Consider the following 27,793-nt stretch of genomic DNA (forward strand, 5'->3'; position numbering starts at 1 on the left):
CCCAATACTTCCTGTTCACTTACAAGGTGAAAGTTATCACCCTGTTTTAAACAGCTGTCCTCAACTCCACAGAAAGTGCCTTTTTCCATCCAGTGCCCCATCCCTGTCACAAAATCTCCCCATTTTAGAATATAAAGGCTATCATCGCCTACACCTTTAATGAGTTGGTTTTAAGAAAAAGCCTCATTCTCTCTACGGTAGACACTGAATCTTCAGTCGCAGCATCCCAAGAAAGTGGGCTAGGGGCACACACCCCCGTGGGGAGAAGCGAAGGGGGCTGGGGGCATCATCCCCAACGAGCCACCGTGTTTAGGTAGAGTTGCCGCCACCAAGGGACTGTTCCTTTCTTGGTGTGTTAGCCACTAAATTGAGAACTGTGCCTCAGCAGTTAATAATATCTTCCCGCTGAAAATAGCCCGGAGAGGAAGCCTGTCTGTGACAGTAGGCACACAGCCAGACTGGGCTAGCCATTCAGTACTGAGCGAGAGAGATGGTAGGGCCAGTGGTGACCTCCCAGTGGCCACGCTGTACAGTATCCTTTCACAAGGCTCCTGCAAAGGGAGGGCTCCCGGGCGAGTCACCAGCCTCCTCTCTACTCTGCAGCCCTATAACCTCGGTGAAGCTGTCACATGAACTAGGGTCTTGGGCAGCAGGACCAGAGGAGGGGGCCCCCCCCGGATCACTCAGCAGGGTGTCAGGAGGACTCCAGGCTTTGGGAGAGCGCCCCTACATGGCTGCTTACCAGTCCCTGGGCTGCCCAGAGGAAAATAGCACCTGGGGCAGAGAAGGAGCAAGGGCGCTCACTTCCCCTGCAGAAAGGTCAGCCTTGGAAAATGAGCCATAGGGAACTTTCCTGTCTCTCCCTTCTGCAACCAGGATGGAAAAGAAAAGGTTGACAAATCACAGGAGACAGGCCCGTGACTGTGGGCTCACCCCTGGAGACCTCAGAGGTACTCTGGAAACAAGTGTCTAGCTACAGATCTCAGGCACCTAACTGAAGTCTCCATTTTCATTCTCCAGAGCCAGTGTTTTTTACTGAATATCTAAATACCTGCATGCATTTAAAAGCTACCACAGGTCACTACTTTTTAAAACTGTGGCAAGATATGCGGAACACGACATTTACCATTAGTGACATTGAGAGCATTCGCAGAGCTGAGCAACCATCACCACTATCTAGTTCCAGAACATCTTCGTCACCCTGAAAGGAAACCCTGTCCCATGGGTCACTTCTACCATGTCCTCCACTACAACAAAGCCAATGGGAGGATGAGGCAGGGTTAACACACCTTGTCAAGCTTCTACAATCGAGTGAAAGTCTTAGTTGAGAAGAGGCTCAGCAAGCAAGGTACTCGAATTCTTCCCTATAGGAGCACAGGCAGAATCACAAAAAACCTGCACAGCCACCAAGAGAAGCCACCAAAGGTACTCTCCACACACACACACACACACACACACACACTAGATACTCCCCCTCAGGAACACAGACCCTTTTACCCCTTACACCAGGGGCTCCCCAACTTGTCTGCACCCTGAAATCATCTGGGAAGCCTCAAAAAATACTGATGCTGGGATCCTGCCAACAGACTGTGATTTGGAAGCTCCCAGGGGTTCCGATGTGCAGACAAGTCTGGGGACCACCACCCTGCGCCTGTTTTTCTCCCACCAGGTTAAGACACCTGCTGTGAAGTGGCCTGGCGATCACAGCACTGTAGGAGCAGTATCACGGGACGGTAACAGCAGCAATAAAGAAGCCAAGTGAGGGCTTCCCTGGCGGCGCAGTGGTTGAGAGTCCGCCTGCCGATGCAGGGGACACGGGTTCGTGCCCCGGTCCGGGAAGATCCCACATGCCGCGGAGCGGCACGTCCGGAGCCTGTGCTCCGCAACAGGAGAGGCCACAACAGTGAGAGGCCCGCGTACCGCAAAAAAAAAAAAAAAAGAGAGAGAGAAGCAAAGGGAGACAAACTTGATCATGAATCCTTTGGCATTCCCTCCCTTTTCACTGCCCCCCCCCCCAGCTCTGGGCCACAGGTCCAGAAGTCCACACAGCTACTGCTGGGCTCTGCTAAGAAAAAGCCTCCCTGGGGAGAGGGTGTTAGTGCCCCAAGACAGTGGCCAAGGGCTACACCGGAACCTGGCCCCTCCCCCTTCGCGGGCCAGCCTTGCTCTGCATCAGGGACGGGGTGCATGAGGCAGTGGCCCATCTAGTCTGGCCGGCAGAGCAGCCCCAATTTGCTCCAGAGACTTTAAATGCTGTCACCCTGCATTTAACCCCTGCCTGACTGCCCCATTCTTTCCAGGACAAAAGGGGTTTTAACAGTGAGCCCTTCTCTGGGGTTGAGTGCATGACCTCAAGCCTTGCAGAAGAGGCAAAGAGCTTGAGCTGCTGTCCTTGACTGGTCTTCACTGGGGAGTGGGTGTGCACCAGGTGAGCCGGCCGGGGATTGAGTCATCAGCCTGGCATTTAGGGACATATGGGTCCCTAGAGATTCAGACTGTCACTCCTCACAGTGGCCTGAAGGAAGGGGAGAGGATAGGTAAGGAGCTCGCTCATGGTTACATGTGCTGGTCCTTCTGACTCCCCCCCAAGCCCATGCTCAAGGCCACTTGGATGAACTCAATCCACCCCCACCCCACCCCCCATGGCATTAGAGACTCCAGAGAAACCACTTATCTGCTTGTTCCCAGGCACGGGAAGGAGATATAAAAACACAGCAATAGGCACCCGAGGAGAGATTCCCAGTTTGCCATCACCATTCCCAACGAAACAACAAATGCAGCTGAATAACTTTCCTTAAGAACAGGATGGAGCACTCTTTCCTAAGCTACCTGGTTTGAGCCCAAGTTGACTGTGGACTGAGCCAGGACCACATTTTCAGATTATGTAGGTGTTTTTGAAGACTCTCCTCCGAGGCTCTCATAGACGCCAGCAGGGATCAAAGAAGAGGAAAGAACCTTTCCTGGAATGGATGCTGACCTAAGGACATTCCCATCACCCAGGAACTAGAAGCGAGACACGGATCTGAAGACCTTAGCAAAGGAGCTGGCCTCCCTTGGGTTGGTGGGACGGTGTCTCTCCAATAAGCATGATTTTATACAACCAAGAGATGGGTTCCTCAGCACCCTCCCCCAAACACATCGGTACTACACCTCCACTGCCTCCCACCTCCCTCCCTGAAATCCAGGGTGGCACCTCTTTTGAAGTTTAAATGACTACAAATGGGGGCTTCCCTGGTGGTGCAGTGGATAAGAATCTGCCTGCCAATGCAGGGGACACAGGTTCGATCCCTGGTCCGGGAAGATCCCACATGCCGCAAAGCAACTAAGCCTGTGCGCCACAACTACTGACAGGCTCTAGAGCCCGTGAGCCACAACTACTGAGCCCGCGTGCCACAACTACTGAAGCCTGCACACCTAGAGCCTGTGCTCTGCAACAAGAGAAACGACTGCAATGAGAAGCCCACACACCACAACGAAGAGTAGCCCCCCGCTCGCCACAACGAGAGAAAGCCTGCGTGCAGCAACAAAGATCCAACACAGCCAAAAATAAGTAAATAAAAAATTAAAAAATGACTACATGATGTTGGCCTCTAATCCCTGCCCTAACCAGTGAGGCCCGTATGTCTGAGGCCCAACCAGCTTTAGACACCAATATACAAAGGAGGAGGCTGGGTGTGCAGCTGAATAACCTGCAGCTCACAAGTGAGGTGGTATTTCTTCAAACCCCTCCCACCCCACCCCACTCCCCCAAATCAGGACAGTAGACAAGCTAAATGAAAGCTCCCCCCAGAAACTCCAGATGGAGGCTGCAAAGATGACAGCTTCGAACACATGCTTTTAATTACCAGTGACACAGTGAAAGCTCTGGGAGCAAATCCTTTCCACTTCCACCACCGAGCTGAACCTAGAAGCTTCCCATCTACGTAAGACCACTCCCAGGTGGGTATTCTTGAGCCAGGATACATGCCAGCAACAAGGGTTTGTCCTACACGCCTTTCCAAAAGCACCATACCCAGATCAAGATTCAGAACCAATCCAAACACTCCCCGGGCCCAGAGCACACATCCTCATGGAGAAACCATCTCTGAGGTCCACCTATCCCGTGTTAGAGGGACCCAGGCCTATCCCAGCGCCTGCCCGCTCATGTGTCTGTGCACGTGTCTATCTGTAGGTCTGCAGCACGCATACACGCGTGTGTGTGCGCGCACACACACACACACACACACACACACACAACCAGGCACCGAGCAATCCATCTGTCTCCGAGAGCCGGCTGTCAGAAATGAAAGTACAATCTCCTGGAACCGAGTCACAGCCTTCTAAAAATGTGCCGTTTTCCCAGACTGAGGAAACTTGCAGGGGTGGGGTCTGTTTCACTGCGAGTCCCAGAGGCCTGGCCTGTCGTCTCCCCGGCCAGCCCCGGCCAGCCCCGGCCAGCCCCGCGCTGCAAGGCTGGAATTCCAACCCACAGCCAGCGGGCCGGCTCCCAGAGCTCCTACCCGCCCACTCCCCTTCCTCGCAGGAAAGGGAAGGGCCAGCCTTGGAGTCACCCCGGCATCTCGGGAGGGGCGAGGGGCGTGCCTTCAAGCACACCCTCACCCCCACCCCCGAGGCACCACATTTTCACATTCGGCTGTTTTTTTCTTTCCCTTCTTCCCTTGCCAAGAGAATCAAGCCCTGGCTCCCGCTGCCGACCTTCCTCCCACCCTAAACTGAGCCCCATTCATTAAGCCCGATCTCGGCCAGGACAGGAAGGAAAACAGCACACAGGGCCCGTGAAAGAGACACTCAGAGAGGTGATTTCCAGGGGGGAGGCGGGGGCAGAGCCCTGTGGGCACCTTCCCCGCTCCCCGCCGTGATGCCCACTTGGCCTGGCGCTCCCCACAGCAGGCACCCCGCTCCAGCCTCCTTCCCCTCCCTGGCCCAGCCCCCTTCAGCCACCACAGCCCCCCCACCGGCCTCATCCTCCGCCAGGCAGACACACCCCGGCCTCGGCCACCTCCACCCCCCCACCATGGAAAGATCAAGTTCTTGGAAAGGAGGTTTGGGCTTTCTCCATTTGCAAAACCCTCCGCCCTGGACTCGAGCCACTACCATCATCTTTTGGGGGGGGGGGGGCATTCTCGCGGCAGAGGGAGGAGCCGTGGGTTTTCTCAGGGCCTATCGCCTCCCCTCCAGACACCCCCAAACCACTGGCACCAGCCCAAGAAACAGTTTCTTCAACTTCCCCCCACGGCCCATTATTAATAAACTACTCCAACTCTGAACGGAAAGAAGAAAGAGTTGAAACTTTGAAGCCTTGGGAATTAGTAAATCAAGAGCTAAAATTCAAAACAAATGCTCTTTCATGTGGAGCCCCCCGTCCCGTTTTTTTCTTCTTGCAGTTTTGTTGAACGACGCTATCCCTTCAGAGACAAGCACTCCTTCCTAGCAGCTTCTCATTCATCGAAATGGCTGCAGTTACTTTGGGGGTAGGGGATGAGTTCATCATTGCTTTACCCCCAGTTTCTTTCTAGGACTAGAAAAACTCTTGGAAGCCCACCCGTCTCACAGGGGCTGCACTGTCACACTTTCGGCTCCGGCTCCGGGGGCCGGGTAAGGAGGCTGGTGGCTCAGGCGGGTATCGTTACTTCCTCCAGCAGAGGAGACAGACAAGATGTTATCAATAAGACAAACCTTCCGAAAAGCCCCCTTTCAAAAGCTACCACTTCCCTTGCTTGTTTCATGTGGTTCAGAGGGGCTGGGACTCCTCCCTGCACATTCAGAATTTAAAAAATAAAACCCTCTAACAACATCCTGAGTGTGCTATTTTGCCCAGACCCTTTCCTCTCCTTGGCTTTCTTTCTTTCCGGAACTCTCTGAGCCTTAGAAAGCAGAAAAGACACAGCTCTCATGTCCCGGGATGTTCTTCCCTCCTCCACCGCCACGGTCCACTCCCATCCTCACCCCAAGCCCCTGCCCTTTCTGGGTCCCTCTTTTTTCCTGCTCAGCTCTCTCATTAGGAGCTTTGAGTAAACAATATCCTCTGTCTCAGATAACAGCCAGAGTATATACTGCACTGAAATCAAAACAAACAAGGGTCTCCCTGAAGACATTCTCAGCAAGCTCAATTCCTGCAGAGGGAACTGGCTAGGACGAACGGAGCGGAGCCTAAGCGACACCTGACCGGTTAAAAGTCACAAAAGAGGGTGCACCATGGTCCCCCCCAAAGACAGTTTTATAGCTTCCATCTGAGCTGCCATGATCCTACACCAATGTCCCAAGGGCAAATGCCCAGAACTCTGCTGGATTTTCTTCCTTTTTTTTTTTTTCCCCCCTGGATTACTTTCCCTCTTGTTTTAGCTAGTTCTTAAGAGAATCCAGTGATGGCATACTGGGGTGGGAAAAACAGGTGGAAAACAGGACATATTTAGAACAAATGGAAATGTCTCCCACTTACATTGCTAATGAGTTTCTCCAAGTTTATCACTCTCTTCTCCTGTCTCTCAGGGACAATGATGTTTAGGCTCTCCAGTGCCCCTCACCCAATTCCATAACTCTCCAGCCTGGGGAGTCCAGGTCCCTGCTCACACCTGTGGGCCCTGAGGGACACCTTCCCTGCTGGGTAACAGTATTAGCACCTACTGTCTGCACTGTCCCCACCCTGGCCCTCCCATCCCCACCATGCACTGCAGACTCCTGCACGAAGCTGGACTGGGAAGCAGGACTTGCAAAGAAGCATCTACTACTCCAAACTCCCATCCTACACTTGGGATTTGTCTTCTACAAGTTCCCAAAAGGTGGATCCATTCCCTTCAAGGCACCCGATGCACTGAGAGTGAGAGCAAAAAAGGGCTTAAACCCGTGAACTAATAACATCAAAGTCACCCAGTGGAAGCCCCTCAAGTCGGGAGCTGCTTAACAATAACCACGAAACATGGCCCAACACCAGCCCGCCCGCCGGCCCCCACTTCCAGATCTACGGCCCAGAAGGACGAGCTGAAGGGCAACAGAGTCATCACGGATACATCCAGTTTCATGCACATAAAAGTGAGAATTAATTCCAGACCAGCTGGGGTGGCGCAAGGCCACCTCCAGTCCTCCAGTCTCCAGTCATTTCAGGAGGTCTTCGAATTGCCAAGAAAGTAAGGGAAAGCAGCTCACCTGAAAGCCCCCCAGGGGCCAGATAATTCGTTCCCCCTGTTTCAGCGGAGGAAGGCACAGCATCTGGACAGTCTGCTGTGGATATGAAAAGAAGAGAGAAATAAATAAATAAAAACACCAAGATTAATTTTTAAGCACATTCTAAACAGCATTAAAGAGAAACCACACATTCCAAACGGGTGACTCCCGGCCGCGATGCTGATTATTAATGGGCTGCTCAGGCTTCGCTACCCATCATAAGACAGACCACAGCACCTTGTCACCCGTCTGGGCTCCGGGCGGCCAGTTAATCATTAGTCAAGACAGACCAGCTGGAATTTCTCTTTTATTGCAAGTCCCCCATTGAGGAAACCAGGTAGTTCCCAAGGTCAAAGGACGCCCGGTTCTTCTCTCAACCGAGGTTGCTGTCTACCCCCCATCCTTCCCATCTTTTCCCAAAAGCATGGCCTCTCTGCCTGGATCCAGTGGCCTCGCTGCCACTCTCATCTTCTTAAAGACAGACTTTCCAGTTCTTTAGGAAGAACTGGTGTTGGGCTGAAGGGACTTCTTCCTTTTTAACTGAGGTATAATAAGTATAAAAAAAATACAAATCTCAAGTACAACTCAATGAAATGAATTTTACTCATGTACACACCTGTGTGAACAGCCCCTCACACCACATCACCCTCACGCCACATCAGGACAACAGAGAACATTTTCAGCAAGGCTCCCTAATCCAAACTCCCCATCTCTGGAAGCCCTCCCAGGCAACCCCAGACCTGCAAGCCTCCCTGCCTCAGTTTCCTGTAAAATCTTGCTGGCACCCAGTACTTGTAATTTCCTTCTGCTGTCTTTATTGATCTTTTACCTTCAGATCCTGTCTGCCTGAACTGGACTATAACCTTTCAACATCTTTGTCACCCTCAGGTGCTCAGCACAGTGACCTAAATGTTCATGAGGATAATGACAATTCCAGATGCGAAATAGACTTGACAACCTCCCTCCAAGCAATTAAAACAAAAAATAATGGCCACGAACCACAACAAATTAGCCCCATGAAACAAAAATACGAGACCCCATAAGCATATCATGCACCATTGCCAATGCCAAATTTACTGAAATCCATAGAGAAAGGCCGGCTCAGGAAAGGAGCGTCGCAGCACCGGGTCAGATGGTGCAAATTCCAGTCCCTCCACCCCAGGCCACTAGCAGGATGTCCCCGAGGGGTGCGTTACCAGTTTCCCCCTGGAAACACTTGGCCGAGAGGGCGAATAGGAAGCCAAGTGAAAGAGTAGCCCAGGGGCAGGTAGCCACAGAGCTCTCTAGGGGCCCAGCAGCTGTCTCCAGTGCCTGGTAAAAGGGGGGAGGGGCTGGGCCACTCAACTCTGAGGTCCTCTCTCTAATCCCTCTCTTGCATTCTCTCTCAGGCTGGAAGAACAACTTTTCAAGAATTCTTCTAAACAGGGAAGGAGGAAGCGGAGGAGTGGTAGCGGCGGGCAGGGGAGAGAGAAAAGACTGTGTGGGTAATTTCACTGTATCAGGGTAAAGTTTAATTCCTAACAGGAATATACAGTTTTACAGGATACACTTAATCAAATGGAAAACAATAGGGGCAGGCAGGAAATGGAGTTGCTGGTTAAAGAGTGTATAGCCTGCACTTTCTAAACTACTTCGATGGCCTTCACTATGCTGGAGATTGGCTTCTACCTACCCCGCAAAGGGAAGACACCCCCATGATGACTTATCCACGGCCGCTCCCTCCCCCCACCGGCTTTGGCTGGCTGAATCCCAGGGACAAGGTGTGTTTCAAAGGAAGAGCTCACATCTCAGGGCAGAGCTGGGACCACATTCAGGGTTGTCAGCCTGTCTCAGGTCAAAGGTTAAGCCAGCTCCACACTGGCCACCACAAGCATTTCTATGAAATGGTGTTCTGCCCTTTGTGCAGCGCCTTCGATCTCAGAAGGGATTTACACACATTAATTAGGTCTCCTTACCACCCCTGTGAAGTAGCAAGGTCTACCTGTTTGACAGGTACCCAGGTAAACTGAGGCATCACTGAGTAGCCCAAGGGGCCACCCAGTGAGCTGGACCATACCCAAGGGTTCAGCCCTCTCCCTCCCAAGGTAGGCCACATCCTCACTCTCTTCCCTGAAGGTAGCTGGGCTGAGACAGTCTTCAGCACCCAGACTGGCCTCAAGCTCCTGACAAGTTAGTATAGGTCAAAGAGGCCACAGCTCCGTCTCTCACCCACAGAAAAGCTCTGCTGAGGTAGCTCTCCAAAGGCAGGGTTCTCAGCTACTGCCTTGTCGTCTGCTGCCCAGAGCCCAGGCCGGTACACTCAGAAACTCTAGGCTACTCCGGGCTCTTCTCCACCGCTAAACACTACCAAGCACCCAGTGAGTGCTGGGTTTTGTGGGAGCCTCAGTCCCCTCTCCCAGCAGTAGGAGAGCTTTCAAAGGTGCATGCCTGGGAGCAGCCAAGGAATGAGCTGCTGCAAGGGGTACAAGGTGACAGAGCTGGGGACCCCACCTCTCTCATTCAGAGAATGGTTTCCAGACAGCCAGGATATTCTCGTCAACTTAGTTCTGAGCTACCTAAGTACCTACGGTCTGGGACAGAGGCGCCTCCACCACCACCATTATACCCCAGCCCTGCCCCAGTCCACAACCCAGGTTACAGAAGCACTATCCAATGCACTGGCATCTTCACTGCATTTTAGGCAGGCACATCAGGTATGTAGAATGAATGAGTAAGCCACTAAATGAGTGAATGAGTGAATCATCTAACCTAACTCCTTGATCACGTGGGTTTAAAACCAGGCCTGGAAAAGTTAAAGAGTGGCCTGAGTTAAGAGGTAAGTGCAGGACTAGGTCCCAGACTTCTCAACTAGGCTTTGGAGGTCTATCTGCCAATGGTCACCTGGATCCCCAGCCCAAGCAAGTAGGTGTACCCAGCAACATCCCCTCCCCGCCAAGCCATTCTTCAAATCTTTCAGACCTTCAGATACAGAGGACACAGGAAGCAGAGCCTACAGAGCAATCCCTTCCAGCATCCCCACTCCATAAACTGAGATCTCATTCTAACAGCCTGCTCTTACTCCTGGTGTGATGGGGCTGGGGGTAGGGGGGGGGGTGTCCTGACTTCTGAGAGCCTCAAGTCACAGCCACCCTACTCCTACATCTAGCCATGTCTAACACTCCTTTCCCAGAAGATCCTGCTGACTTCGAACCACAGAGTACCCAGGCCTACCTAGTCAGGCCATGCCACAGGCTGCAGTGGAACAGCTTGAACCAGAGCAAAATGGAGCTCCCAACTTTCAGCCCGAGCATTCCTCCAAGGCTGCAGGGGGACCAGGCCTCAGCCTCTTCCCACCGCCTCTGCCCAATCTGGAGACTTCACAGGAGAGATTCCCTTAGTTGTGCAACTGGTTAGGATTTTAATAGCTGTCCACTGTAAACCTTATGGCTGGTTCTCACCTAGTAACCCAAGACTAAAAATGCAACCTACGACTTAGAAACTTTAGAATGTAAGCAGCTGACCTAAGTTCCCCAGCCAAATACTCTCCCCCATGTGCAAGGCAAAGAGAAAAACCTGGGGCAGCATCCCATCTGTGTGTCTGACCTCAACATCTCTGGCTACAGCAGCCAGCAAAACCAGGCCCAGCCCTGGCTGCACTCCAGTGCGTCAGGAGATTCCCACCACAGGGGCTTCGCCGGTTAGCACCCTTACATCCTTACACAAAGGTGATGTTTTTCACTTTTTTGTTGTTTGTTTTGGGGTTTTCTGGTTTGGCGGGGGGTTAGATTTTTGCTTTGGAGTGTTTTCTGGGGGTGTTTTTTTTGTTGTTGTTTTGTTTTGTTTTACAGAAACGTTTTGGGTGAGTAACCAAGCTGTGAGTTTCCGATTGGCAGGTTAATCACTTCCTATTGGCTGATCTGGAGAACTTTTCTCCCCCTTGGAAATGGCACATTCCTGTCTTTGTGGCTTCTCTGTTTGCACACATTTTGCTACCTAATGTCAACACTTGCTAATGAATAAATATATCACTCCACTCACTGAAAATGAGGTCCTGGCCTGAGAGGGTGACTGCTTGAAGCCGGTGAACAGATCTGTCCAGGTATCTCTGCAGGAAACCCAAGAGAATGTGGTCTTTCTTTCCTATGATTTTAGGAAATTTCTCAGAACATTTCGCCCTAGTCTTCTTTACCCCCGGGGCCAAGGTAACTGGCCTCCCTCTTTCTCACTTTTAAGGAAAACCTCCGAATTTGAAGACTATGGAAGGGAAAACAAAAGTAGGACAGAGATAGCCCCTTGGAGAACTCAGCTCATAAAATAATTCTTGAGTATTGATGCCAAAAACCCAGTCAACTTACATTCTTGGAGAAAACAGAGCTTGGTCATTCCAGTTAACATTTGTTACGAATACAGAGCTGCTTATCTCCTCATTAATGACTATTTATCTGGTGTTTTGTAAATCGAAAGCAAAATATCACATGCTTTGCAGGCCACTTACTAGACAGGCACCAGGCAAGCAGCAACGCCTTCCCTCCTGGAGGGATCGTGTAGTTGGGGAGGGCTGGCTGGAGAGCATGGGCTTCTCTTACACCGTTCATTAAAGTATTTAATTCTGGACAACGCCCCAGCAAGACTTTTAATTAGTGGGGGAAAGGCCCAACAGCCAAAACTCATGAGGCGGAAGGACTTGTAGAATTCCAAGAGGGAAATGGGGCCCAACCCTTCACTTTTCCTTCTCCCAGAACCTTGGCAAAATAAAAACGTCAAAAGCGTTGCATTTGTCAGGCACCAGTGTAGACCAAAGTCACAATCCATACTTTCAAGCAAACGAACCTCCCGCTGTAAGAAGGGGCTCCAGGAAACAAGGGCCCATCGAAGTTGTCACCCTCGAGTCCCCGTTTTTCAGACCCTCCTCCCCTGGCACTGTCAAACCTCTGCACTGCCAGCCAGAAGTTGAATGCAGACAAGCGCAACTGAGGTGGTGCCAGTCTCAAGTGGGGCTTCTGCCCTGGCCTCGTGCCAGCCTGTGACAAAGCACCAGGCAGGCAGAGCTCTGCTAGAAACTTTTATAGCCCTCACCAGGAACTCCGAGAAAACCAGGAGGGGGCTGTGGACTTGACTTCTCAAATTTTCTAATCTCTTGCTCCAAACCAAGGTCCGTCTCTGCACTTTTTAAAACTGTCTTCCCTCCCCCATCGGGTTATCCATTCTTCCCACTGAGATACTTCTGGCACTCACAAAGTCTCCGACGTTGCCCATCAACCTGTCCTATTTGGCTCCCGAGATGCTTCGGCGTGGATCAAATTCCACGTGTTAAAAGCTGAGCCAACTTGGGTTATGGAGTGCAAATACATGAAAAAAGGAACAAAATGGAAATATCTAGGAAACAAACATCTCTGCAAAAAGATATATATGTATACATACACACACACACATATATACACACACACACACACACATTACCGCCAGCTCCAGTCACAACAAAAACAGAAAAAAATCCACCAAACTTCCAACATCGGCAACTATAACAACCTCGGGGCAAGTCCAGCGTCTCCCCACGCCGCTGCCTAGGCATACACATCCGCGTTCTAGACTCCATTTCTAACTTAAGATAGGAAGGATATTTTTAAAATCATCTACTCACCAGTTGGTTTGAGAAAATCCATCGGGTATCTGGAGTAAGGAGGAGGGGGAGACTCTGGAATTAAAAAAGAAAGAGAAAATAAAGGCCGAGCCAGGAGAAAGAGATAGAAACTTATGATAACAGAGGCATTCTTTTAGCCCAACTGTTTGTCTTAGCTGTGGGGGTTGGAGGCAGGGCCGCGAGGCGGTGATTGCCTTGATATTTAGCTGTCAGATAAACAAAAGAGGCCGCCTGGCGCCAGCCTCGGCGCTCCGCTCCTCCACGTCTGCGGCCGCCGCCGCCGCCGCCGCCGCCGCGCTCGGCCGGCCGGGCTGGAAACCACCAGCTCGGCCGCGGCTCGGCCGCGGCCGCTCACTTCACAGGGCTGCAGGGCCACAAAGCCCCCTCCCCGTCCCAGAACTTCACATCCCACTCCCACCGCCCCACCCCACCCACGCCCCGACCCGTCCCCCAGGGGTGCAATTCACCTCCGCCACCGCTGCTCCGCTCCGCACCCGCGCGGGGAACACGGGCTTCCCCTTTGCCAGCCCACCCGGGAGGTGCACCCCAAGAGCGCTGGTGAACTTGGATTTGTGGGCGCCCGAGGTGCACTCCGCCCCCGCACAAAGACGTAGAGAAAAGGGAATCAATGGAGGAGGCCGGGAGGATAAAGAGGAGGAGGCTGGGGTCTCAACTGAGAAAAAGCCCAGGCCCCAGGGGCATCCTCCTCACGGAGGCGCTGGGGGCAGACCATCCCACAGTCAGTAACTGTGCTTTCCTGTGCTGGAAGAAAGGAAAAAGCAGGGGGCACCCAACTTCTCCTGACTGCTTGTTCTCTTTCACCCTGGGGTGGCACAGTTTAGAGCAGATATCCAGCGCGGCCTTCCATCCTAACTCTTTGCCTCAAAACCCAAAGCTGCGCCGGCCAGGGCAGTCTCCCGGCCCCTTGTGCCCGACGTGACTCTCTTTATTTACTAAAGGAGAGCCTTACTCTCTAGCCTTTACAACTGCTTCTTCCAGCCTTCCTTGGCGGCCTTGGACCGAATCCAACTCGGCCACACACCTCAACGCCTTTCCCAGAGCGGGGGAGGCGTGACCCCCGCTTCTCTCTGCACCCCTTGGCTAATCCGGAAATGAGGACATCTAATCTTTAACCCCCTGCGTGTAGAGTGTGTGCTTGAGCAATGCCCAAAGCCTCCCCCGCGCCCCGGGGCAACAGAGAAGAAAAAAACTGGAAGGGAACCCCCAGGGAATACCTTTCCAGTTTCCCCTAGTCCCTTCTCGACCCTTGTCCCCCATGTCTCTTCCCAGGAAGAGATGTACACTCCCCTCCGGCGAGGTAGCTACACAAACACACAGCCCCCAATGGAGCTTTTCTTGCACCACCTGAGCGCCAGAAGGAGGGGAGGGTGGGCGCAGAACAACTTCCTACCTAGTTCGCAGAGTCGGCTAAGGTGATGGGGGTTGCAGCACACCAGCTCGGGGTTGATCTTCCCGTAAGATTCACAGCAACACAGCCTCTTGACTTCCGAGGAATGCCTGAGATCCGGCCACCTGAACACTTTGCACAGCAGGAGGGGGAGCGAATAGGACGAGGGCGGCTGCGCGGGCTGCGAGCCGGAGGGCGCCCCCAGGCCCAGCCTGCAGTCCAGGCGGCCAGGCAGCAAGAGGCACGCGGTGCGCGTACCGCCGCGGGACTCCACGGCCTGGAGCAGCAGCTCCAGCTGCCGTTCCTTCAGTTTCTTGAGCACCGAGTGCGTGAGCGCCTTCAGATCCGCCTCGGCGCCCCCGGCCGCGCCGGAGCCCGCGGCTGGGGGGTGGGGATGGTGGTGACCTTTGGCACCTCGCACCGCCTTGCCCAGGCAGCAGCCAGCCCTGCCTGCGCCGCCGCCACCGGCCCCATGCACCCGGCCGTCCGTCGCCCCTTCTCCCCGCAGGTCGCCTCCTCCTCCGCCTCCCCCCGCGCCCTCCTCCTCGTCCTCGCCGCCGGGCGCACGGCTCCTCCAGAGACGCCGGACGAGCGCAGATCGTTTGGTCCTGAACATGCGGGGCGAGGAGGCGAGGAGAAAAGTCGTTTGCCGGCTAAGGAGCGAACATGACCTCCGCACACCATGAAGAAGTCGGGTGCCGAGTTGGGGCAGCAGGCGCAGGCGACAGCAGCAGCAGCAGGGGCCCTGGCAGGAGCGGCGGCGGCCCGAGGGGCGCTCCGTGGCATGCGCCAGTCTCCCGGAGGCCGGGGCGCGCGCGGGGGCCCGGGGGCGCCCGCCGGGGCTCGGGGGCCTGCGCTCCGGCTGCCCCACCCCTCGCGGCCCGCGCCGTGCGCCGCTCTCGGGCCCCGGCGCACCCCGGAGGAACGCGGCCGCCGCTTCCCTGGGGGCGGCGAAGCCTACCCCGGTCGGCGCCTCCCCAAAAAGAGGCCCCCCCGCAGCGGCTCCCGAGTGTCGGGCTCGCCAGCCTCGGCTGCCTACATGGAAGATCCGCGAGGGCAAAAAACGAAAGGCGTTCGGCTGGGCTGCTGGAGGGAGGAAAAAGCCTCTTTCCCCCTTGCTAAGCAACTTAATTTGGGGGTGGGGAGAAGCTGGCAATTAAAAAAAAAAAGCAGCAGGCACGCGATTTATTTTTTTTCCTCTATATCCTTAGTAACCGGATCGCCTTGAATTCCGTACACACGAAGACTCGGGGGAGGGGGCTGAGTGGACTTCACCCCGCATGAGATGTCTGGCGAAATAAGGAAGCTCTCTCAAAATCTAAGAACCAAACATGCAAAGCCCCAAATGAAAAACACCACCTCCTCGTACCCCGGAGGTCTGGGGGCGTCCGGCTGGCCTGGGGTTTAAAAAAAGAAAATGTTTACAAAGTAGAACTAGACGTTTGAGGGGTGGAAAAAACGTATCCACGAGTTACATCCCCCTTTTTTCCTTGCAGAGCCCCGCTGGTCTTCCTCTCCTTTTCTTCTGCCAACAACAAAAAAAAAAAAATCGTATTTTTTTAATCCACAGAAAGCTTTGGCTAGGCTGCTTCAATCCTTCGCATCTGGGTGATTTAGGGTAGTCTCTGGTCTTTCCTCTTGCGCTCCCGGGGGCCCCAGTCCTCAGCGGGGACTTCCTCGGAGCTGGCGGGGGCGCAGGGGCAGAAGATGCTGCGGCGGCGGCTGCGCCCCGCGGGGCTGACAGCGCGGGGGAGGGCGGCGCGGCGGCCGCGGCGGGCCGCTGGCGGGTCGCGCGCTCTCGCCCTCCGCTCTCTAGTGCGGGGACCGCCGGCGCCCCCTCCCCTGGCCGCGGCCGGCCGCTGGGGCTCCCCGTATGGGCTGCTCGCCCCGACTCGGCTGCGGCGGCTGGAGGCCCCGGTGTCCCTCACGCCGCCTTCTCCTCCGAGACTCTCCTCGTCGCGGTCGGGAGCCTCCTTGTCCCCCGTCCGCCCTCTCCTGGCGCTCGGGTCCTTCTGCCGCCGCCGGGGGCTCGCCGCGCCGCACTCAGGGGCTCCTGGGCCGTGCGCTCGGCAGCTCGGCGCCGGCGGGCTGGCTCTGTCTCGGGCAGCTCTCTCCGGCGCGGCGAGCGGACCGAGCACGGCGCCCGGCTGGCTCGGCTGGCGCAGCTCGAGGACTGGCTCCTCCGTGCGCCGAGCAGGAGAGCGAGTGTGCTCAGGGCTCGCAGCCTCCGGCAAGGCCTCCCGCCCCCGCCCCCTTCCCTCCCCCTTCCTCCCCCTTCCCTCCCCCGCCCCCAGCCGCCGCCGCCGCCGCCTCCTCCCCGCCCCCCCCGCCCCCCCAGCCCTCTGCTCTGCTGGTTCCACTGCGCAGTGGCGCGCCCGGCTCCGGCCTCGTCACGTGGCCGTCTAGACACCCTGTCGCTTTAAAAAAAAAAAAAGCGATTGTGTTTCGCAAACAACAGATCGGGTTTCTAAAAGCTATTTCTCCACCCCGCCCCCCGCCACCGCCACCCCTTCCCGGGTCTGCAGGGGTGGGGGGGACGAAAGGGGGGGACGAATAAAGGTGGGGAGCAGGGAAGCTCCCAGAATCAACTGAGACCTGGCGGAATCAGAGGAGAAATGGGAAGACCCAAGAGCACCGAACAGGTTTCGCCGGCGAGTTATGGAGCGAAGCGAGCGGGTCGGTGGCGGATTTAGACCCGGACCGCGGAGCTTCTCAGTGGCTGTCCCGCGCGCGCTCGCCCTAACGATTCATTCATTCGTTTTGTTTTAAAGGCCCTGGCGACGGATCCCCTGGCCGCCGCGCGGGAGGGAAGGGGGAGGAGAGCGCTGTCTCCGTTTAAAAGACATTTACACCGGACTGGACCGAGGCCCTGGGAAGTGTGCGCTGGAGGGAACAGCCGGGCCGCCGAGGGTGGGGAGGCGGCGCGAATGTGACCTCAGCGGCGGCCGCGCGCTCCCTCCCGCCCTCTCCCGCTCCGGGCTCGGGTTTCTAGGACTGCCTGGAGAAGTGTGTCTTGTGCAAAGCTCTGGAATGCATTTGGCTGGCTGACGAGTTGCGAGGGGCAGCATCCTGGCGGGAGGTGGGGGGGGGGGCTCGCCCGCCCGCCGCGTGCAGGTTTCCTCCGGAGCCCGGAAGACCTCCGCCACCCCGCCTCCCAGCGCAGGAAGGTTACCTTCCGAGCAGACCTGCCTAGGGCATGCATATGCATGCAGGGCCTGTTTCTTCTCCCTCCTCGGCCCCGTAGCTTTCAAGGCGCTTAGAGTCAGAGAGTTTATCCCCTTACCCGAAGCTTTAGAGAAGCATAGACCCAGCAGGCCGACTATTGCATGGAAATGGGTAAAGCATTGGTGGGGCAAAGGACCAGATTACGTTTACTTCGTGAAAACTGTTGATAGTAGAAACGTAATGATTTAAACATATACGCATCATTATTGAGGAGGCCACTAGTTGGCATGGTGGTCTAACCTCGCATCTTATTCAGTGAAATAAGATTTTTTTAAAAAGCCATTTAGAATTGTGAGATCAGGACGACTATGAAACTCACTGGGGATTTTAACGAATCTTTAGAAAAGGTGAAAGAAACTATTTTCATTTTCCCAGCTAAGTTATGCTCCTTTAAAAGGAAAAGGCACAAAAATAATAATAAAATAATAATAATAAAGAAAAACAAAAAACAATAAAAGTAATCAAAGGAAAAAGCTCAGATGGATCTCAGCTTTATAGCTCAGCCCCTTCCCTTCCAGCAACTTAAAAGGTGTCCGTATGCCATAGGTGCTTAATAAAGATTTAGGAATCAACAGACTTGAATAGACTCATTTGGCCCATTTCCCCCAAACCCACCAAGAGCACCTTTGGAGATATGAAAGTGAGAGAAAATCATGATCATCTCTAGGCAAGGACCCTGAAGCTCACTGACCTAGAAGACCCAGAAATGCCAAGCAGTGCAGAAACGTGTAGGACAGGGCAGCAGCTGGCATTCTAAACCTTGTAAGCCACATAGGCTGCAATTGTATAAGATCATAATTTTGTTACAAATAAAAATATTGCTTATTGAAAAGGGCATTGAAATCTGTGTGTGTGAAATTTTCTGAACAAGCAAGCTGCAAAGACAGCAGGAGAGAAAGCCCAGGAGAAAATGGATTTGGGTGATCCCATCATCATAGGCAGGGAAGGACAAAACAGGCAGAAATGGGATTTTTGAGGTATCTGGGAAATGCATAATACACTCATCTCAGAAAGGCTTAGAAAGAATACCTGATTCCTGGCTGGGGCTGTGCCACTCGCTGGTTAAGTAACACACTAGTGGTGATATTAGACGAGCACTTGCAGGGTTTAAGAAGCTTTCTGGGCAAGTTTCCTGCCCTCTCCGGGGTCTCATTCCCTCTCTCTGCTCTGGGCCTAGCTAGAAGATGTTCACTTTCCTGTCGAGGCTAGGCCAGACTGCAAAGTGACAGGAAGGACTTAAATAAGCAGTGAAAACAAAAGGCATAATTCTAATTAAGTTTCTTGGCTAAATGGAGAATCTGAAGACTGGGAAATCTGGCCAATGGTGCTAACACTATGGGATGAGAGGCCGGAGCACACACAGGGCAGGTAGATTTAGCGGGTGTTTCAGGAGTTGAATCTGACGTCACAACTTGTCTGGGTGGAACATGCATATTCTTGCAAAGATATGTTACCATATAGTGTAATTGTGGGTGCTTTTAATTCAGGCGTCACCCCTGCCTTGCCCTCTCTACATGGCTTTCCTCCTCCATTTTACTGCCCTAGGTAGACAATGGGTGGGTTGCTGGGCAAGTACCTACAGTGGTTGGTGCTGCTTTATAGCTCCCTGGCATCCCCTGAATCAGTTAACATCCCAAGCCTTCCTGAGAGCCAGTCCCACCCCATTCAGATTCTTATTCCTTTCCTTTCCAAGAAAGAAGCTGGACAGTAGAGGAACTCCTGGCTGGCTGGCGTGCCTAGAAAAGGAGTTCCTTTCCTTTCCACAGGCAGAAATGAGACTGACAGGCACCCCATTTCAAACTATTCTGATCCTTGAAAAAAAGTTTAGGAGTTCACCAAACTATTGTGAATGAGTTTGATTCTAATCATTTGCTGGCAGGGAATATGGAATAAAATATCTCATTTGCAGTTGTTTATTTCCTGTTGTGGCTTCTATTTTCATCTTTTAGTCACTTTGGTGATAGTAATCAAACCCTAATCACGGTGCAGCCACAAGTCACAGAGACCAAAATAACTTGCAGCAGAGTTATGACAAACAAGGATGGAGTCAGCTAAAGACCTGGCTACTTAATCACTGGCCCCTGGCACCCGAAGGACTGCGGGGGCCGCCATTTGACTGACCGCTGGCTAAGCAGCTAGAGGAGAGAGGAAGCTGGAGGGAAGTTGCTCCAAGGCCCCCGGTCTTGAGCAGTCGGGGCCCCAGGGTGCATGAGGAAGGAGGACAGCAGAGTGCACAGGAAGTGGAGGAGAAGCAGGTAAACCGTCCACAACTGCTGGGGGGAAATTGACATGAAAGAGGATGAGGAGGACCGGAAAAGAGAACCTGAAAACCTCTCAGGACTATAAGCAACTCTAAGCACATCTTAAATAAATAAATAAATAAATAAATAAATACCTCCTGTCTAGGGAAGACAGGATTCTTCCTTTCAGTACTTCTCTCATTTCCAGTGGTTCTTAGATGAGAAGGGCAGAAAGAGCCCCCAAAGGACATGTAGGTGTGTTGATGATGGGGGTCAAGGGCCGAAGCGAGGCAAGGGTGAGGATTTTTCCTTGCAGAAGCCAAAGAAGAAACAATCGAAGAGGCAAAAAAAGTGTTGGAAAATATCGACATTTCTTGCACAACCGTCCCTTGAAAAATGTGTGAGTGAGCCCTCAACCATCCTGAACTGGCGGCAATACAAATGGAAGTGATGGTTCATGAAAGGAAGACGGCATGAGTGAGGCTGATGTGACAATCAGCACTTCTTGGCTTATCTTAGAAGAAGGAGAACGTGGGTGAATGAAATGCATCTAATTCACCATCAAATAAAGATGCCATAAGCACTGGCTCATCAAATATTCTTGTATTACAGACATGCTGTCAACTGATCTGTAACATTTGCCAGGTGGCTCTCCAGGACACTCAACTGGGTACTGGGGGCTAGAGGGGGAGGGGCAGGATAAAATGAATGTTCTTATGAAGGAGACAAGAGAAACGCCCAGAAAAAGTAAAGATCTAGGACAACAGAGACATTCAAATATATAGTCATATAGATACAGTTTCCTCCAGGGAGGGACACTGGATGGCTGAAGAAAATGGCTGGGAGGGAAACTTCACTGTACACAACTTTTTGTATCTTTTCAACTTTGCACCATGTGAATTGGTTACTTATTCAAAAATATGCAGCTTTAAGGGTTTTTTAAAATCCCTGCCTGCTTTTCTTATTTCCTGAAATTGGCTGTTCTGATGTCCTTGTAGAAAAGGATGAGTTGGCGAGGTCCCATGTGGAAGTGAGGCTGCGGACAGCTTCTCTCTCTGTGGGGCAGTTCCTACAGGAAGGCTGATGACAACAGAGGCCAATGTGTCATCCCAGACGGCAAGGGTGGAGGCCGCCTTTTCATGACCCTGGCAAGAGTCAGTGAGGAAACACGCCAGTCCTAATCAAAAGTCATTCTAGATATCAGTCAGGTGCAAGTCCTAACCCGGGGAGGACAGCCTCATACACACTGGCGTCTCGACCACAGAGGCACAGGAAGGAGCCTGCCCCATCTGAGAAAATGAGAGCTGCGATTTTTGGAACAGAAATGTGCTCACATGATTCTCAATCCATTTAGCCAGCATTGATTCAAGAGGTGGTGCCAGGTACCAGGCGCGACCTCTGAGACATATAAAGGTGTATTAAACAGCCTCTGCTCTCAAGAAATGCACAATCTAGGGGCTTCCCTGGTGGCGCAGTGGTTGAGAGTCCTCCTGCCAACGCAGGGGACACAGGTTCGTGCCCCAGTCCGGGAAGATCCCACATGCCGCGGAGCGGCTGGGCCCGTGAGCCATGGCCGCTGAGCCTGCGCGTCCGGAGCCTGTGCTCCGCAACGGGAGAGGCCACAGCGGTGAGAGGCTCGTGTACCGCAAAAAAAAAAAAAACTATTTAATGGTTTTTATCTAAAAGCTCCAAAAGACAATGTGCAAGTATTACATGTTAAGTTACACACCATTAACGTTGTTGTATACAACTGGTAATAAACAGATAAAGGAAAAAATGGATTAAAAAAAAAAGGAGAAATGCACAATCTAGGAGAGGGCTAGAAATATAAAAACGTCCAGCCCTCAAGAACGGAGCAAGAACAGGACGAGCAAGAATGGAGGCCTCTGCTCAGGAGAACAGAAAGTCAAGGGATTTATTCTGTCTGGGAGGGGGAGTCTCAGAAAGTTTCCCAAAGGAAGAAATATCTGGAAGTAGACTGGCTGAGTTGACAACCAGGCTGAGGTGCTCATGAGGTGAACGATCCTATTCAAAAGGAAAGCAGGACAGAAGGAAACAATTGGTAGTTTTCTGTCCACTTCGAGCTAAGTCTTCAAAACTCAAGCCACACTTGTCACTTTGAGACGATAACTTCATAAACACTCTTAAGCCTCAAGGGGTTTAAGGATGGAGGTGAGGCCCCTGCAGTGGATGCTCAGGGAGATCACCTCCCTCAGCGTGAAGTTTTCTTTGTAGAAAGAACTTGCAGGCACAACACGACATCATCTATAACCGCAGAGAACTTTCTTCTCAAATAACGGGAAAATCTCATGATCTCCACTCCTCAAATCAATAGTCAGGCCTCACTTGGGGCAAACTGCTTCATGTCAGGGGGCGATGCCAGTTTTAACACAAGGGAAGGGAAGAGCCTCCAGCGTGAAGCTGGCCTGTGATGGCTCAGCAATGGGGGGTGCTTAGGTAATGGCCTCAAATTCCAACAATGAAAAACTAGGATTCGCCGTTGCAGTATAGACAGAGAGACATACAGTTTGGCTGATTTCCAAGGGCACTAAAAACACTGATTTTAAAGACGGCAAAACAAGGAAATAAATGTTGAGCCTAATTCAGAGGCCCCCCGATGAGCCCTGCTGTTATTCCTCACTATCCATGCTGCAGACTGGGTCTTCATTTGAACTTCAAGACACAATCCAATGGACTTGAAGCTACCAAATTAGCCTTCGCTGTTTTCTGATTTTTCCCCCTATTTTTCCCCCCTATTTTTATCTTTCCCATTCCCCTGTCGAAAGTCTTTAAAGGATGACTTTGGTACTGAATTCTGCATAGTAAGTGCAAGTTAGCATCTTTGTGACGAGACATCCTGTTAATGGTGAATCAGAACTGGGCAGCCTGCAGAAGGGGTGATGTTTTGTCTGTAGTAGAGCAAAGAGTCATAGGTGACCACACACGCTGCTCCTGACACGTCCTGGGACCCGCCAGAGCAGCCCGGCCCCGTGAGTGATGGCCGAGGCATTTCCACTGTGAGGACCCGGGAGAGCAGACAGGACCCTCAGCCCAGTTTTCAGACCGAAAAGACTTCTCTGCCATTCCTAGCTGCAAGGCTTTAGGAAAGCTGTTTCCATAGTCTGTCTGCCTTCCTCTGAATTAACAACGTCGTGTGTGTGCCAGACCCGGTGTGAGGCTCAAGGAACAAAGCCTTCACCACGGGGTTGCTGGGACGCGGCGCGGGGGCACACCGGACACATCGCCAGCACAAGTGCTATGTAAACTAACTGGTATACAGATGCTAATCGTCATGATTATCATGGATTTGGAGGTAGGAGCCACCCAATAAACTAATTTTGCCTAACCTTCCGAGCCTAGGAAATGAATTTTTACAGAGATAAATGTCCAAGTGATAGGGTAATGAAGAAGGAAGCCACTCGTTCTAGTGTCTGGGACTTTGTGTGCGTTTTACTAGGACAATTGGGATGGTGTCAAAGAAGCAAGTCCAGCATCAGAGTTTAAAAACAAGCTAATAAGCCTGGGAAATCTTTTTCTCAGATTGAGAGAGGGGTAAGTGTGGACACAATAAAAAGTTTCTCATTCTTTGCTAACATTACTGTGAGTCATGAATATTTTCCTATGTTCTAGAAATAACTTTCTGGTAATTATGACAAACAAGGAGGGAGTGGGACGGGGTCCACTTTTTTTGGGAAGGAGATACCCAGTACAGTCTCCATCCCACCTTTCTCCATAAACGTTCATTCTGAAGCCTTTCAAGGTCTGTGGAATACAATGTTACCTAGCATTGCTCACGTCCGGTAGACCCATAAGAGAAGACAAGGAAAACTGCGGTAAAACGTGATGAGAGCCAGAAGGGATTTTAGAGGTTACATGGCTCAGAGTCCTCTCCGGTCCAAACCCCAGAACCTGTCATCCATGGTCAAGTTTGCATAATATATGTTTTCTCAAATGCTAAATTATTGGGTATATTTAGTTTGCTTTTTCTATTTTATTGATTTTTGAATAGGTAATATATGCACAGTGGTACGTAACTCAAAGTGGACAAAAGGGCGTGAAGAGAAAAGTAAGGCTTCCTTTCACCCAGGCCCCCGGCCGCCCGCTTCTCTCTCAGGAGGCAGCCCCATCGCAGCCAAAGAGACAGAAAGTGAGTCATGTGAAGAGGCTCATCTCTGCTTTGAACTCCAGTCCCACGTAGCCACCTGCCTTTTTGACTCCTCCCTTTGGATGTCTCAAAGGCACCTTGAGCTGATTATGTCCCAAATAGGGCATCTTCCGCCCAGAATCTGCTTCTCCTCCAGACCTCGGCCCTCAGAAAACTCACCCGCCTCCGTCCAGTGGTGGGAATCGAAACAGAGGACCAGCCCAGACAGCAAACCCTTTCTTCTTCATCCCGCATCCAAACCAGCCTTAACATCCTGTCAGTTTTACCTTTGAGATGCCTCTCAGCCCATCCACTCTTCTCCAGGTCCCCCCACTGCAGCCAGCTGGACACAAGCCACCAGCATCTCCCCGGTGACTGATGCACACAGCGCTTTCCTCACTTCCGCTGTGGCCTCACTCGGACCCACCAAACCCCCTCTGCTGAGGTTGGTCTTGGTGCTGGCCTGACGGCAGCACGACGCAACAGTCTTCCTATAGCCCTTGGAACAAAGTCCCTTCCTTGACCTACAAGCCCTGAGTGGCCTGGCACCCCCTCCCTCCTCTTGCTGTCACCTCAGGATCTTCCTCCCACCCCAGGGCCTGGGCAAGTGCTCAGCCTGAGATGCCCCTCTCTCCTCTCCAGGCTCCTAAGCTTTGAGTTATGTCACCCCGCCCCTATCATTATGCACCCTCACAGCCTCAGGCATCTCCTTGTGTAGCAATTACTACACTGGAAATCTTACCTTGAATTCCGACTCCTTGATTAATGTCTCCCCCCCCATCTAGCCAAGTGTAAACTCCTTGAGGGCAGGAACCCCATATTACAGCACATCAAGCACTGTGACTGGCATAAAGCAAGCACTCAACCAATACTGGCTGAACAAGTGACTGACCGATAACGAAAGAATAAATCATTTCTTTTGAGATGATGTCCTTCTTAGTTCGAGGAATCAGTGTGCCCTACCTTTTATAAAATGGTGGTGATAATAGACAGTGTTTACTTAAACATTTACTTAGGAAAATTCAATGTTGACAATTGAACTCAGGGTCCCTCAACTCAAAACCGACAAATTACTGCTTAAAGCCCAAGGATAGAATCTCAGATCGAGAGACCCTGGAGGAATCTAAGTACCTTCCTGAGGAATAAGTTGCGGCAAAGTTAAGGGGGCATAGTTAACACTCTCAATTACTTCCGATTCTGTGCCCGTCCCTCCTGTCTGAGGATCATCACCTGCATTCTCTCAGCCAGAGCTCCATGAAGATGGAGAGAAGATTCCCTAAAATCACCCACCTGGTTAGCAACACTTTCAGATCCAGAACTTGCCTGTCGCTCCATCAACATGTCTCGACACCCAGCAGTGTGCGGTGGTACCAAATGTCTAAAAGGCAGCATAGCAAATGCACAGGTAAAAAAGAAACAGAGGGCTTCCCTGGTGGCGCAATGGTTGAGAGTCCGCCTGCCAATGCAGGGGACGTGGGTTCGTGCCCCGGTCCGGGAGGATCCCACATGCCGCGGAGCAGCTGGGCCCGTGAGCCATGGCCACTGAGCCTGCACATCTGGAGCCTGTGCTCCGCAACGGGAGAGGCCACAACAGTGAGAGGCCCGCGTACCGAAAAAAAAAAAAAGCAGTCCAGTTCTCCCTGGCTGGCTGACCCTGGCTGTTGGCACAAAGTAGGTCCTATGTGAGTGAATGAACAAATGAATGAATGATTGGTCATTCTTCCAGGACTACCTTCTTCCCTACCTTCTTCTGGGACTCATGATCTGAACCCTACCGTCACAGGATCATGTTTCACAGTCCCCAGAGCCCTGTCACCAGCTGTACCATGGGCTGGGCGAGCAGGAACCATTCCTCGGCTCTCCTGCATCCCAACTATGGGCCCAGCATTGCTCAACATTGTTGCTCCCATGGTGAGTTTGCTTTCTAGGGAGACACAGAGAAGAAGTAAGTAAACAAATACATAAAAACACATGATTTCACACAGTTATAAGACCTTTGGAAAACATGAAGTAGAGTGAGGGACGAGGGTTGGTGTGGGCTGAGAATGGCTGTTTCAGGTCTGTGATCAGGGCAGTCCTGTCTGCGGAGGAGCAAAGATCAGGTAAGACCCTTTCAGGAAAGAGAGACAGCCAGGGTCTGGACCCTGAGACAGGTGAGCTGGCAAGTTAGAGGAATAGCTGGGAGGCCAGCATGGCTGGCATGGTGACAGCATGGGGAGAGGGATCGGAATGGCAGAAAGAGAACTACTGGGGGAGGGGGGCTAGATCATGCAGAGGCCCCCAGGTGTTCATGTTTGTTGAATGAATGTGCTGACAAACCCAAGATAGTGGAGACAATTATGGTATCAGGGGAAGCACAAAGCACCCCAGCACTGGAGCCAGAAATACTGTGTTCAAACATCAACTGTCACCATTAGCTGTGTCACCTAAGACCTTGATTTCCCCGTGGATAAATGGGGATAATAATACTTACCAACGCAGAGCTGTCTCGAGGTTAAATGAGATGATGTAACATGCAATGGAATATTACTCAGCCATAAAAAAGAATGAAATAATGCCATTTGCAGCAACATGGATGGACCTAGAGATGATCATTCTAAGTGAAGTAAGTCAGACAAAGACAAATACCATATGATATCACTTATATGTGGACTCTAAAAAATGATACAAATGAACGTATTTACAAAACAGAAACAGACTTGCAGACTTAGAGAACAGACTTTGGTTACCAAAGGGGAGAGGTGCAGGGCGGGGCGGGGGGAGGAATAAATTAGGTGGTTTGATTAACATATGCACACTACTAACTATAAAATAGATAATCAACAAGGACCTACTGTATAGCACAGAGAACTCTACCCAATACTCTGTAATAACCTATAAGGGAAAAGAATCTGAAAAAGAATATATATATATGACTGAATCACTTTTCTGTACACCTGAAACTAACACAACATTGTAAATCAACTATACTCCAACGTAAAATAAAAAATAAGATGATGTATGTCAAAGAATATTGTAGAGATGAAGCTACAGAATCATGTAACTTCGCCATTTAGGCATTTCTGAACCTAGCATAGAATAATTTTGTGGTATCTAGGCCCTAAGGCCCACTTATACAGGTTGATTGACCAGTAAATGTTCTGTTTGTGGAATTCCTGCTGAAGGCATTTGTATATAGTAAATTTGTTATAAAGTCATATAGCAATATATATATATATATATATATATATATATATATATATATATATATATATATATATACACACACACACACACACACACACACACAAATATATAGCTCGTGTCCATTCCTCTTTTTCTTCTTGATTAACAGGAGTATAGTAAGTATAATTTGTTGATGAAGATGCTGAGGAAACTCTCTGACACCAAAACCATCTGAAATTGACCATTTGCTTAAAATTGCACAAACTCACAAATTTTACTTTTAAGAAAACAAAAGAAAAACTGCCCAAAGAGGCCTAGGAAAGCAGATATAAGCTCACTCGTAAACACCCCATGTTTAGAGTCTTAAACTATGAGCTGGGTTCTGGCCTTTCCAGAAGAGCCCCATGTTCCTTGCATGTGCTTTTGCATGTAACAGATCCTGAGCAAAGAGAGGGTGGTCACAGGCACCAGGTGGGGTTAGAGGTCCCCACCTCCCCTTATGGTCCTCCCTGGGATGAGGAAGGAGGCCTTCTCCTGGCACATCAGCCATCTGGGCAACAGCCCTTCCTCCGAGTGGCTCCCCAAGGGTTCCCTACCCAGGCCTCTGCCTCACTCATTCCCAGCCCAGCTGTCCCCTCTCCCAGATCCTGGGCTTCAGGGAACACCAGCTCTGCCTTCTGGGAGCCACCGTGGGCTCAGACCAGGGGAGAGGCTCCAACAATTACCTCTGTGCCCAGAACTGCTGATCTAAATAGACTTCTGCTGGTTCCCTGTCAAGCCAGAGACACTTAACAGGCACCTCCATCCCTCAGGATGCCAGAGGAGGGAGG

At 51.8% G+C, this 27,793-nt stretch overlaps 1 protein-coding gene across 2 annotated transcripts in view; it reads right to left on the reverse strand.

Moving 5' to 3' along the window:
- SMAD7 (SMAD family member 7) overlaps positions 1-16,382 on the reverse strand; it is a 32,017-nt gene extending 15,635 nt beyond the window's left edge. Inside the window, exons 1-3 of one of the 2 annotated variants that reach the window (XM_060119334.1) lie at positions 14,193-16,382; positions 12,782-12,835; positions 7,144-7,215 (exon numbers count right to left, since the gene is read on the reverse strand). In XM_060119334.1, the coding sequence (XP_059975317.1) occupies positions 7,144-7,215; positions 12,782-12,835; positions 14,193-14,805 (739 nt within the window). In that variant the 5' untranslated portion in view covers positions 14,806-16,382. Of the gene's footprint in view, positions 1-7,143; positions 7,219-12,781; positions 12,836-14,192 lie in introns of both variants that reach the window. The other variant, XM_060119332.1, reaches the window with a different exon arrangement.
- Positions 16,383-27,793: the final 11,411 nt, after the last annotated feature.

This window comes from Mesoplodon densirostris, chromosome 15, assembly GCF_025265405.1.
Source record: "Mesoplodon densirostris isolate mMesDen1 chromosome 15, mMesDen1 primary haplotype, whole genome shotgun sequence".
NCBI classification, from domain to species: domain Eukaryota; kingdom Metazoa; phylum Chordata; class Mammalia; order Artiodactyla; family Ziphiidae; genus Mesoplodon; species Mesoplodon densirostris.